The sequence below is a fragment of the Mustela lutreola genome, chromosome 2 (genome assembly GCF_030435805.1).
Source record: "Mustela lutreola isolate mMusLut2 chromosome 2, mMusLut2.pri, whole genome shotgun sequence".
In the NCBI taxonomy this organism is placed as follows: Eukaryota; Metazoa; Chordata; class Mammalia; order Carnivora; family Mustelidae; genus Mustela; species Mustela lutreola.
The window spans coordinates 58,773,975-58,786,711 of NC_081291.1; the positions used below are offsets into that span (position 1 = coordinate 58,773,975).

The 12,737-nt window shown below is 41.3% G+C and overlaps 2 protein-coding genes across 4 annotated transcripts in view; one reads left to right on the plus strand and one right to left on the minus strand.

Annotated features, from left to right (window-relative positions):
- KBTBD12 (kelch repeat and BTB domain containing 12) overlaps positions 1–12,682 on the minus strand; it is a 76,316-nt gene extending 63,634 nt beyond the window's left edge. For all 3 annotated transcript variants that reach the window (XM_059161911.1, XM_059161910.1, XM_059161912.1), the window contains exons 1-3: positions 12,329–12,682; positions 10,333–10,387; positions 2,960–4,141 (exon numbers count right to left, since the gene is read on the minus strand). In XM_059161911.1, coding sequence (XP_059017894.1) covers positions 2,960–4,029 — 1,070 coding nt within the window. In that variant the 5' untranslated portion in view covers positions 4,030–4,141; positions 10,333–10,387; positions 12,329–12,682. The remainder of the gene's footprint in view (positions 1–2,959; positions 4,142–10,332; positions 10,388–12,328) is intronic.
- The window catches only part of MGLL (monoglyceride lipase), a 225,868-nt gene that overhangs the window by 33,973 nt on the left and 179,158 nt on the right, over positions 1–12,737 (plus strand). The window lies entirely within an intron of this gene.

Genomic DNA, 12,737 nt, shown 5'->3' on the forward strand with positions numbered 1-12,737 from the left:
CACCTAAGTAAGAGAGAGAGTTACAGAACACAGAAAGGTATATCTTTTCTGAAAAGAAATGGCCTACTAGAGTGTACAGGTATCTTTCCTAAGTCAAGAAGAAATAGATCTGCATAGTAATCTATGAACTATATGGAGGCAAGTTGAAGAACATTTAGGCAAAGATAAAAGGGATAAGAACAGAAATAATAGAGTAGGAATGTATCGCAAGATGACCATTTCTCACACATATCACAAAACTGGCACTAATATGACCTTCAGGAGTGCTCTAAGATTTAATTATCCAGATATCTGCTGGAAGTCTGGCTCATTGAAGCCCAAAGCAATGCATCTGAAAATTTCATTATTTGCCATGCTGACCATTTCATTATTGGAGGAGGTGAGCAGGGTAACCGATACTTTGGCCCTAACACTGAGCCCTGAGGATGAGCTGGTTGGTGATGGGAACATGGCTGAGTTGAATACAGGTAAGAAGGAAAACACAGAGTATATAGTTAGACATGTGTCATCAGAAAGGGAAGTAGGCTTTCAAAAAAAGTTAAGGTGGCTCAGTGGGTTAATCTGCTGCCTTTGGCTCAGGTCATGATCTCAGGGTCCTGGGATTGAGCCCCATATTGGGGTCTCTGCTCGGCAGGGAGCTGGCTTCCCCCTCTCTCTGCCTGTCTCACTGCCTACTTGTAATCTCTGTCTGTCAAATAAATAAATAAAATCTTTAAGAAAAAAGTTAAGAGGAAAGATGCCTGAGGATCTTAAGAAAAAGACACTTGGACAGGGATGGATATTTATTAAAAATAATGGCAGTCAAGAAATGGGCAGAAGACAGGAACAGACATTTCTCCAAAGAAGATACACAAATGGTCAACAGACACATGAAAAAATGCTCCACATCACTCAGCATCAGGGAAATACAAATGAAAACCACAATGAAATTCTTCCTCACACTGGTCAGAATGGCTAAAATTTACAAATCAGGAAACAGCAAATATTAGTGAGGATGCAGAGAGAGGGAAACCCTTTTACACTGTTGGTGGGAATGGAAGCTGGTACAGCCACTCTGGAAAACAGTACGGACGTTCCTCAAAAAGTTAAAAATACAGCTACTCTATGACCCAGCAATTGCATTACTAGGTATCCAAAGGATACAAACATAGTGATTTGAAAGGGCATCTGTACCCTGATGTTTATAGCAGCAACCTCTACAAGTATGGAAAGAGCTTGGAGGTCCGTCAACAGATGAATGGATAAAGAAGATGTGATATATATATATATATATGTGTATATATATATATGCGCACGCACGAGTGTGTGTGTGTATGACAGATGAATGGATAAAGATGTGATATATATGTAAATTATATATATGTTAAAATTTTACATATATAAAATTTATATTTATATATTACTGAGCCACCAAAAAATGAAATCTTACCATTTGCAACAATGTGGATGGAACTAGAGGGTATTATGTTAAGTGAAATAAGTCAATCAGAAAAGACAATTATCATACGATTTCACTCATAGTATTTAAAAAAAACAAAATGGAGGATCATAGGGGAAGGAAGGGAAAAATAAAATAGGACATAATCAGAGAGGGAGACAAACCATAAGAGACTCTTAAGTCTAGGAAACAAACTGAGGGTTGCTGGAGGGAGGTGGGAGAGGGGATAGGGTAACTGGGTGATGGGAATTAAGGAGGGCACATGATATAGTGAGCACTGGGTATTATATGCTTCTGATGAATCACTAAACTCTATCTCTGAAATGTACTATATATTAATTGAATTTAAATAAAAAATTAAAACAATAGCAGAACTGTGGACCATCTTGATGAGGAAGAAGAAGCTTTGCAAAGAACCTGAGATACTTGTATAAGTGACTCTATGATGAAAAGAAGGGCCCTTGGGATCTGACATCTGATTATTCTGATTATTGGGATCTGGTTATTCTGAAGAAGGCTGTGCTTACTGCCCAGGACATGCTTGGCCCTTAAGGGAACAGGGCCTGGTCACTCACCCAGGGCTCTGCCGTCCCTCCCCCATCACTACCAGGGGAGACGAAGGTGAAAAGGGGACAGGCCTATCACTTAAAGCAGATAATGGAATGTTAAAAGATGACAGGAAAACAGTAGACCTCTTAATTCTTTCTTTGTCCCAACTTTGTCAGCAAGAAGAATTCCTTTCTCACTGAAAAGTCTGAACAAATCCTCCTAAGAGGGAACTGAGAAGGGGAGGACGCTGAAGGACAGCTTTACTACCTAGTGCTTATTCTATGTACCTATTTCTTATTTACCCAGTTAGACAGAAGCCCCAAATGCTCACTGAATACTTGAAGAAACAGTAAATGAATGTATAGTCCTCATACAGGAGACCTAGAGGACATGCTACCTCTTAGCAGACACTCACTTCTCCTGCGATTCTGGGCCTTGAAGCCTAGAACTCTTAGGCCATGAACATTTTATGCTCTTGGAGGTTCAGGAAAGATTTACAAATTAGGGATACAGAGTGAAAACTGACAGATAATTAGCAATTTTGGGGTGAAGAAAATTAGTAATTATTTACTACTCTGAATTATGTACTGAAAAATCTTTTCAAAGAAATGCATATGAACCAACTTTTCTTCTTGTTAAAAGTCACCTTACATTCTCCAAACTTGTAACTAAGCAATTGTACCCTTTCATATGGACCAATAATGAAAGCTGAGCATGAAACTGTACAGTGGAATCACAACATATATACATTTAACTTATGGAAATCCAGCTGTATGTGCATCACAAATAAAAGGAGAAAGAATAATTTTAAAATGTGGGTGATTTCATTATGAATTTTCTATACATGTAAAATATGTCAATTACAGGGTAATTTTGACTACATGTCATTGAAGAGATGATCCTCTTTCAGGAGGACTTTCTTATACCCTTGCTAATGTCAGAGCAATTTGCAAATATTGGAGACATACAAACCTATAGATTTCAACATTCTTATTCTTTTGTCTAGAGAGTTTAGAGGCACTTGCTTCTCCAGACACAATTATGGTGTTGTTTTCCATGACCACACCGGCACACACGGTTCCCAAGCCCTCTCCATACTTGGGAGACGAGACAAAATAGGTCTTTCGTGAAGCGGGATCGTAACAAAAACTGGCGTCCCCATAGTTCCTGTGTCTTGACCTGATGCCTGAAGAATTGTTGCCAATGCAAAGCAAAAGACTGGTAGTCTCCATGCCGTAACGAAGATTCAGAGAGTGCTGCTGGGGTGTCTTGATGGCTTTGAATGCGTTCTGAATTATGTCAATGCACTCCGCGTCACACAGAAGCATTGTGTTCCTTTTTAGGGCTTGTCTTAAAAAAGAAGGATTTATAAGTTCCAACCGGACTTGCTTCAAAAGTTCAACCAGATGCTCCGTGCGCAATTCTTGGTTATGATTTACCCATTTTAGGACTAAGTCCAGAATGCTCTCCTCCCTGGATATGTTAAGGTCATCCGATTTAATAAGCGTCAGAAATTGGTGTGCTTCGATTTCTAGTATTTCTTCATGTAAGCTCACCTCAGCAAAGTGCTGATACAAATATTTCTTCGACTGATCAGATAAATCTTCAGCTCCAATCTGCTTTGCAAAATAATAGATACCCACACAGTTCGAGGCATCCATATGGTCCATCATATATTTTTGACACACGTTGAAGATTTCTTCCATCTGCATAAAATAGGCAGCCATAGCTACGGTCTGCACATTGTTGTTATTGATCTCTAAAGCCGCATTGTACATGTAATTCAGTATCACGGACACACTTTCTGCTGTGATATCATAAAGTATGACTTCCCTTTGAGTACATTCAAGTAGTCCACAGGTGAACATAGCTTTGAAATAAGGACTAAATGCAGCCAGGACCAGCCTGTGGCAAGGAAATTTCTCCCCTTCTGCTATGAGTACAACATCAATCATTTCTGCTAATTCTTTCATGTTCTTAACTTGATTCAATAAATTCAAACTATGTTGGTATTTTTCTTTTCCCTCAGCTTTGCACTCCATGATACACTTTTCAGTGCTTCTAAGTACGTCTTTTTCAAATGTAGCTGGATTCTTGTGGGGCTATTTGCATGTCTGATTACTCACAGAGCAACAGAGATGTGCTGGAACACTCCTGAGGGAAAGAAAAGAATCGGGTTTCCTATAAGAACACAATTCTTGGTGATTTAAATATGCAGTATTAGTGCTAAGAAGTATTTATAAATAAATGTTATTCACCCCAAATGCAGTAGTTTAAGACAACTTTTGTGTCTAGGAATAATGTCAGTAATTGTATAAACAGTAAATGATCAACTACTAATAACATTTCACCTAATCAACAGCAGAGATCTTTCTAGGAGGGCTGGAAAGTCCTCCCTCCCAAGGTGAATGAAGAGAGAAGTAAGAGAAGCCTGTATAGCAACTGCAGTTGCTAGCTGCCTGCAGGCCAAGGGGGTAGGGAAATTAGGTTAACCTGCTCTCTGAGGAGAGATGCATCACTGCAAATGTCATGTATACCTGCTGAAACAAACAAACAAAAAACCCCAAACAGGGACACCTGGGTGGCTCAGTTGGTTAAGCAGCTGCCTTCGGCTCAGGTCATGATCCCACCGTCCTGGGATTGAGTCCCACATCGGGCTCCTTGCTTGGCAGGGAGCCTGCTTCTCCCTCTGCCTCTCCCTGCTATTCTGTCTGCCTGAGCTCGATCTCTCTCCCTCTCTCTTTCTGATAAATAAAATCTTAAAAAAAACAAACAAACCCAAAACACCCTCAAATGTTATAACGGCCCCAGAACCACGCAGGATGGCTGAGAAAAAAAGTCCATTAAAATTATGTTCAAACTTTTCCTATGGGGCAAATAATTCAAAACAGTGCTTTGGAAAACATAACCAAATGTCTGCTGATCCGAGAATTCACAAGACTTGAAACTTAGAGCTAAATCATCCTAAACTTAGAAAGTGCACAAAAGCCAGCCTGTTTCTCTATTCCCACTTCTTGCTCAGCTTCTCCTGGTTCCTTACTTCACAGTGGCAGAGATGGACTCACTTCTCCCCTTAAAAAGCCCTCTTCTGGGCGCCTGGGTGGCTCAGTGGGTTAAGCCGCTGCCTTCGGCTCAGGTCATGATCTCGGGGTCCTGGGATCGAGTCCCGCATCGGGCTCCGCAGGGAGCCTGCTTCCTCCTCTCTCTCTCTCTGCCTACTTCTGATCTCTCTCTGTCAAATAAATAAATAAAAAAAAAAAAAAAAAAAAAAAAAAGCCCTCTTCTAATCAGAAGTCTCTTTAAGCTAATTGTCTGTCTTCCCCTTGCCCAGGGGAATAGAAACAGTGTTTCAAGGAAGCTAATCAGCTGTTTGGATTTAAAGAAGGAATTCCTAGAGTCAGCAACCTTTATATTGAGGAGCAGGTCTTCAGATCCTGACACCCTTTCTAGTTCTTACTTGGCTAGAAGTTGTATGCAGTTAAGAATGAACCATGGTAGAAAAGCCACTCTTAGGAATTAAGAGAGGAAGAGAAGTGATGATTTTAATCATTCGAAAGCATAATTTGTCAGCTGTCAAAGTTCTACATTTCTATAATCCTATCAAATTTAGAAATCTCAGTGAGATTTCTCCATCTCAATTATCACTGTATCTCAATGAGAAATGACACTTTTTTCAGTGTTGAATTAAAGTTCATTGAATCAAAGTATTAAGCATGAGAGAAATGTTTAAGAATACAATGGCAACTATAAGACCTAAAAATCACTGCAGGAGTGTGTGAAATGATAACAACTAGCTGATCTAAGAATCTGTGTAACTGAAAAAGGAATAAAATTCTCCTTGCTAGATTTTCCAGCATTAATGCCTCAGCTTGACTTCAGTAAAAGCTTAAGACTATCTTTGTGAGGCCTTGTAGGTTAGAAGTGAACCCTTGTTTTTTACTTTCATTTGTTTAGATTTTTACCAAGAGAATCCAATTACGGGTAATTAAGAGGTCATTATATTTCTGAGCTCTCCTACAACACATTATGAGTAGCCCAAATCATATTATGTGGGCCTCTTTGTACATAAACACATCAATCAACTTTATAGATGGCAGCTGTTACTTTGAGCTGAAAACCAGAAAAGTTTCCTTATAAGAAGATAAATATTAACAAGTTTCTCCTATTCCATTTGTACTGATACCTAAGACTCACTCAGAGGATACCAATACCAGTGCTAGAAAGCCAAGAGCAGTTTCCAGGTAGGATCACTAGATCTGGTACAATGCAGGCAGTCCAGACTCCTTAGTTTCCAAAGTGTTGACCTTGATGTTGCTAGGAAGAAATGAAATTCTAGGGGCTCAAATGTTATGACCGCAAACCTAGGATTTTGTATTTTTTTTTTTTAAGATTTATTTATTTATTTGAGAGAGAGTGTGAGAGAGATCACCAGAGGGTTTTGGAGCAGAAGAAGAGGGAGAAGCAGATTCTCTGCTGAGCAAGGAGCCTGACACAGGGCTGGATCCCAGGACCCCTGGACCATGACCTGAACCAAAGGCAGATGCTTAACTGACTGAGCCACCCAGGTGCCTCAGGATTTTGTATCTTTAAGACAAGAACCAAACCACCTTGTTGAACTTTGTGGCATGGGACTACCTTAATAAAAGCACAGGCAGCATTAGTTTCAAAGAGAAGTTAAAAGTTGAATAACTAGTACAGTATGTGCTTCTCTTCTCTATAAATACAGTAGTGCCTTATAAACAACTTTACGGTGGACAATATTGGATTTCCCCCAGGATCCAATCTGTATTCTGATGGAATGGATGGGGTAGGTCCATGGTGACTGGTTCAGGGATGAGTGTGAGACCAGAGATGGGCTTAATCAGAGTGAAGCTCAGGTCTCTGGTTCAACAGGGGGCATGTCCAGGTGTTACCCAGATGAGAGGTCTGCTGCAGCCATGTCCCTATAAGCCAGCACAAGGACAAAGCAAATACAGAGAAGAAGGCAGAGAATCCAGAGCAATGGGTCTGGAACATGCTTTAGATCTATATTTTTCAGTTTTCAGTGACAAACCATTCTTTTATTGTTGAAGCTGGCTTGAATTAGGATTGCTGTAACTGACACTCAAAAGTCCTTACTGGTATGACTGGCATATGGGAACAGGTTGAGAAAAGGTTGCTTATGGTAATTGCAATGATATATTTTGTAAAATTCCACTTTTGGTATATATATATATTTTAAGACTGTATTTATTTATCTGACACAGAAAGAGATATCACAAGTAGGCAGAGCAGCAGGCAGAGAGAGAGGGGGAAGCAGGCTCCCCACTGAGCAGAGAGCCCAATTCGGGGCTCGATCCCAGGACCCTGAGATCATGACCTGAGCTGAAGGCAGAGGCTTAACCACTGAGCAACCCAGGCACCCCCACTTCTGGTATATTCTTATGTCTTCTATTAGTATACTGTCAAGTAAAATAGAGGAACTTCTAATTATCTTTATTCTTTAAAAAGATTTATTTATTTATTAGAAAGAGTGTGCATGTGTGACAGGGAAGAGCAGAAAAGGAGGGAAGAGAAGGGGGAAAGAATCTCAGGAAGACGCTTCACTGAGCGCAGAGCTAATGCCGGGCTTGATCTCACAACCCTGAGATCATGACCTGAGCTGAAACCGAGTCAGATGCTTAGCCAGCTGAGCCACCCAGGCGCTCCTTCATTCCTTCTTGATAGAAGACAATATACCTTAAGTCACTCTTCTAAGTTTACCTCTTCTCATTAAATAGCCACAACATCTTACAGGTGCAGGAACTGAGTTTTGAACCCAGTTCTATCTGACTCCAAAGTCTACACCCTTAACCACTCACTTTCGTGCAAGTGTGGGCAAATTAGGGCCAGAGAGTAAATATTTCAGGCTCTGTCGGCTCTAGGGTCTCTGTCCTAACAACTCAACTCTGCTTTTGTAATGAAAAAGCAGGCATAAACAATACATAAACAAATGGGCATGGCTGTGTGCCAATGAAATGTTTTAGGGCTATTGAAACTTGAATTTCATATATTTTCACGTGTCACGAAACAGTATTCTTTTGATTTTTAAAAGCGATTTGTAATGATAAAATCCATTCTTAGCTTTTGGGCTATACAGAAAACGACTCTTCCTCTACTGTTATAAATAAATCCACTCTCTAGAGCCTGAGTAGGATAATATCTCATCTGGGTGCCTAACCTCCACTTCTCTGCTTAAGTCCAGTTAAAGAGTTTTGATTCAAAAAGATCATCTGGTTCCCAAGGTTCCCAAATAGAAATCAATTTCTTGAATAAATACTTTATTTAGATACAGCCTGTCTGCCCCAAACATTGGCTTCAACAAAAACAAACACTTTTAAAACAGAAATAATTGTTCCCAACTTTCTGAAGGAACATTTATACATTTTTAGATGGGCACATATATTTACTAAGTATCCCCTCCTTCTACTTGCCTTTTATACACCTCCTGAAAGCCACTCAAAATTTCTATGGATTTATGGACCAAATGAATTTACTGATGGAAACCCTGAAAAATACCCATGCAGTTGAATGCACCGCCACACTTCCAAGACATTCTCAATATTGGGTCCTGTATCTATAAGGTACAGAGAAGGTACTAGCATTGCAGATGGGGACTTTGAAGGGAGAGAGTCCTGGGTTTGAATCTCAGTTTAGCCACTTACTTGCTATAATCCTAAAATGATTTAACCTTTCTAAACCTCGGTTTGTTCATCTGTAAAATGGGAAGAATGTATATAAAAGCAGTTAGGTCAGTTCTTGGCATCCAAGTGTTCCATAAATGGAAATTATTGTTATTTTACAGTAGTGTAACAGAGTACAGATCAGACACTAGAAACACAGACTTTGGCTGGTTACTGAGGCCTGGCTTTGAATCCTTGCTCTGCTATCAATTAACATGAGCAAGTTTCTTAGCCTTGTTCAGTTTCCTCACTTGAGATTAGCTTTGAAAACTATTTAAGAGTTGGGAGAACGAAATAAGCCCATGTATGCACAATACACCATTTGCCTGGTAAAATCTGCTTGGTACAGCTGAAGTGGGATACACCTGTATAAATACTTTTCTAATAATAACAATGTTTGGGTCCATATACAAATTGCTTGTGGGTACAGACACAGCTCATAAATAAGAGAGAGCTGACAGCAACTTTTTCTTGTAATGAGGGCAGGGAGGGCATTCTACTCTCATCAGCAAAACAAAACTGTATAAATGTTCTCAATGATATCAATGGGAAGTTATTCTCTGCTCCAATTTATAGAAGACTGAACTGGTGCATTCATATTAATAGTACCCATAATAATAGAGAAAAAATGAGTAGCAAAGATAAATACAAATCACAAGAATAAAGCCTAATTACTTTGCAAATCCAAAATGCAGTTATACCCATGTCCAGTATATTTAGTTTTCAGAGACGGACTGCTACAAATTTTAATGTGGCATAAAAATGTTAATTTAAGCTGCCAAGGATTTGCTTTTATAATGCTTAATATTATAATCTTTACATTATCTTTAAAGTTGCTACTTTTTCTACATAAGGGATGATGCATGAGCTTGCTTCCATGTTTTGTGGAAGTCCAAACTAGTTTAAATTCACAGTAGCACTGTTTTAAATAGCAAAAATTTGGAAATAACCTAAATACTGATTAACATGAGAGGAGAAAAACTGGAGGATATCACTCAAGAGAATATTGCACAGCATAAACAAAGAATGAAGTAGAGCTACATGTATCAACGGAAATTTCAAGAACATCATAGACTTAGAAGAATAGATGCTACATACCACGGATCTCATGTTTAAAATATGCAAAATAGTTATGTTCTAAATAGGGTAAATATAGACAATATATTCTGAAAAAATAAATATAAACAATTGGTAAATCCAGGGAAAGGTATATGGGAGTTTTTAAAAATACCATTCTTAGAATTGTTCAGTGAATTTGGAATTACACCAAAATAAAAAATGAGGAGTGCCTGGGTGGCTCAGTCAGTTAAGCATCTGGCTCTTGATTTCGGCTCAGGTCATGGTCTCAGGTCATGATCTCAGTCATAAGAGCCCTGAGTGGGGATCCCCTTCAGTGGGGAGTCTGCTTGAGATTCTCTCTCTCTCTCCCTCTGTTCTTCCTCCCATTCTAGCTCCCCCCTCATAAAGAAATCTTTCAAAAACCAAAAAATAAAAAGTTAAAAAAATTATATATATTTTAAGAATACATAGGACTGTGGTGGAATATAAAGAAATGAAGGCTAATTATAAAAAATATCAAATTTAGGATAGGGCTGCCTTGAGGAAGTATGGAAGGAAGGGATACTGTTGGAGAACTGCACTTACCATGGTGAGCACTGCATGTCTGAAATTGTCCAGTCACAACTTTGTACACCTGAAACTGACATAACATGCTATGTCAAACATACTTCAATAACAAAGATTTAAAAAAATATATCCGAAGCCTATTTTCACCAACACCGCCCCTCAAACATCACAAGGCCCTTCACAATCCAGCATCTCCCCACCTTTCCTGCCTCATCTCCTGGCTTTTCTTCCTTACACTTTTCAGTCTTTTAATAGCACCAAACCACTAACAATTCTAATGCATACATTACCTTTACACATGTTGGTCTGTCTGGAATATACTTCTCCCCCTTCGACCTGAAGAAATACAAGTGGCTCTTCCAAATTCAGCTCAGACTTCACTCCCCCACTGAAGCTTCCTCTGTCCTTCCTTGCTTGCACCTTGAACATAGTGACTGTTGCATCTCCCTGCCTCCCCTTCCAATGATGAGCACACTGAGAGCAGGGGGCTCATGTTTTAGTCATTTCCATACTCTTAACATCTGTCTGTGAAGATGCCTGCTACCTTACGGTTGCTCAATAAGGTCTGTGCAATTAAAGGTTTTCCTTCGTCCTAAATTACAGGTTGATGATAACCTTTTTTTCCTTCATGTTTTAGACCAGTTAATAAACGATTATCTTGAAGATTCTTTTCTACCCTCAAAAGTTTTGTTTGATTCTTTAAGCTCCTAATGTTTTTAGAGAACTGAAGCCAGAGATCACAAATTGGCTGATCACAGACTTTTTGGTGGGGAGGGTGGCAAAGTTGCTGTCTACACACAAAACTGCCACATTGTAACATCTACTGAAAAAAAAGGAAGGTATGGCAACAGTGGAGACTTAATTCCCATGGTGACAACGGTGTGCGGGACCTGAGTAGACAGTTGCCACCTCTCAGATGGCACATCTACTCTCCTTTCCCCAGCCCCCATTATCGTGAATGTTAGTCCTCATTTATAATTCTTCTCACATTGCTGCTCCCCCCCCCCCTTTTAGTTCACTTACAGCCACTTATTTATGACCTCTGGTTTTCACCATTCCATCCTCACACCTTACTTTGCTTCGGTATCACAACTTTGCATAGACACTGGTAAGAAATGGCTCAGAATACCCACACTACCCTAAATGCACTTTGAGTCTCCCACTTCTATGAACACCTATTCACTTAATAGCAATAATCCATCCCACACACTAGGTGTTTAATAACCACCAGGCCTATAAGTGATAAAGCTAAATAAGACAAGTTTCCTTTTTGCTTTCCTTTAAGGAATTCACACTGTTTTGCATTCTCAGGCGCTTTATACTTTTCAAAATGCTTTACTGTGCATTATGCAGTAGCTCATTAGTTCCTCTTAAGAATCACATGGGGGGGGGCGGGGGAGCAGGGCAATTATATTCCTGGCTTTAAAGTTGAGAGAGTTGCCTGGGAATACTTTCGATGCTTATTGAGGCTTTTTAAAGTGCCAAGGCCCTGGGCAGACAGCCAGGAAGGGAAAGACAGAAGGCGCTTCCTACCTTTATGGAGCTTACAGTCGAGCGAGGGAGGCAAACGTTAACGTAATTAATGCTAGGGCAGTGACTGCAGCCACATTAAAGAGGGAAGAGGGGCGCCTGGGAGGCTCAGTCGTTGGGCGTCTGATTTAGACCTAGGTCATGATCCTGGGGTCCTGGGATTGAGCCCTGCATGGGGCTCCCTGCTGGGTGGGGAGCCTGCTTCTCCTCCTCCCACTCCCCCTGCTTGTGTTCCCTCTCTGTCTCTCTTTCAAATAAATAAATAAAACCTTAAAAAAAAAAAAAAAAAAAAGGGAAGGGAAGCGCCGGCTGAGCAAAACCGGTCTCGAGAAGGAAGTGACTGCTGATCTGTGGCCTCGCCAGTGCCAAGGGCCGGGGAGGCTGCCCCTCAACTCTGGCCCTCGACCTTTCTCCGTTGGCCTGGCCCTAGAGCTAAGACAAGGCCCTCAGCAGGGGCCGCGTTCCCTCTGTCACCATTACTTACAAGCTGCTGACCCCCGGCTTGAGGCACTGCCCCACTCGCTCCGCAGAGGCTGCCGCGATGGCGCCGTGACCCGGCCCTGTGGCCGCACAGACGGAGCCGGGCTGGCCGGGGCGGGGCAGCTAGCGGGCTGAACCGGCGGGCACTGCCCAATATGGGCCTGTGAGGCCCCGGCGATATAAATAGACCGCGCTGGGAGCGCAGGGCACCGACGGCCCGCGCCCTGCGGAGGGGGAGGGGGAGCGCTGGCAGCTCCTCAGAAGCAACAGGTGCTCGCCCTCGGCGCCCCGGGAACCCCGGGCTCCGGCCGCTCTGCGCCTGCGCGGGTCATCCTTGAGGTCCGCGATGGCAATGCGCAAGTGGCAGGCCGCACGCCGCTCTGCGCCTGCGCCACTCTTCCCGCGCAGGCCCG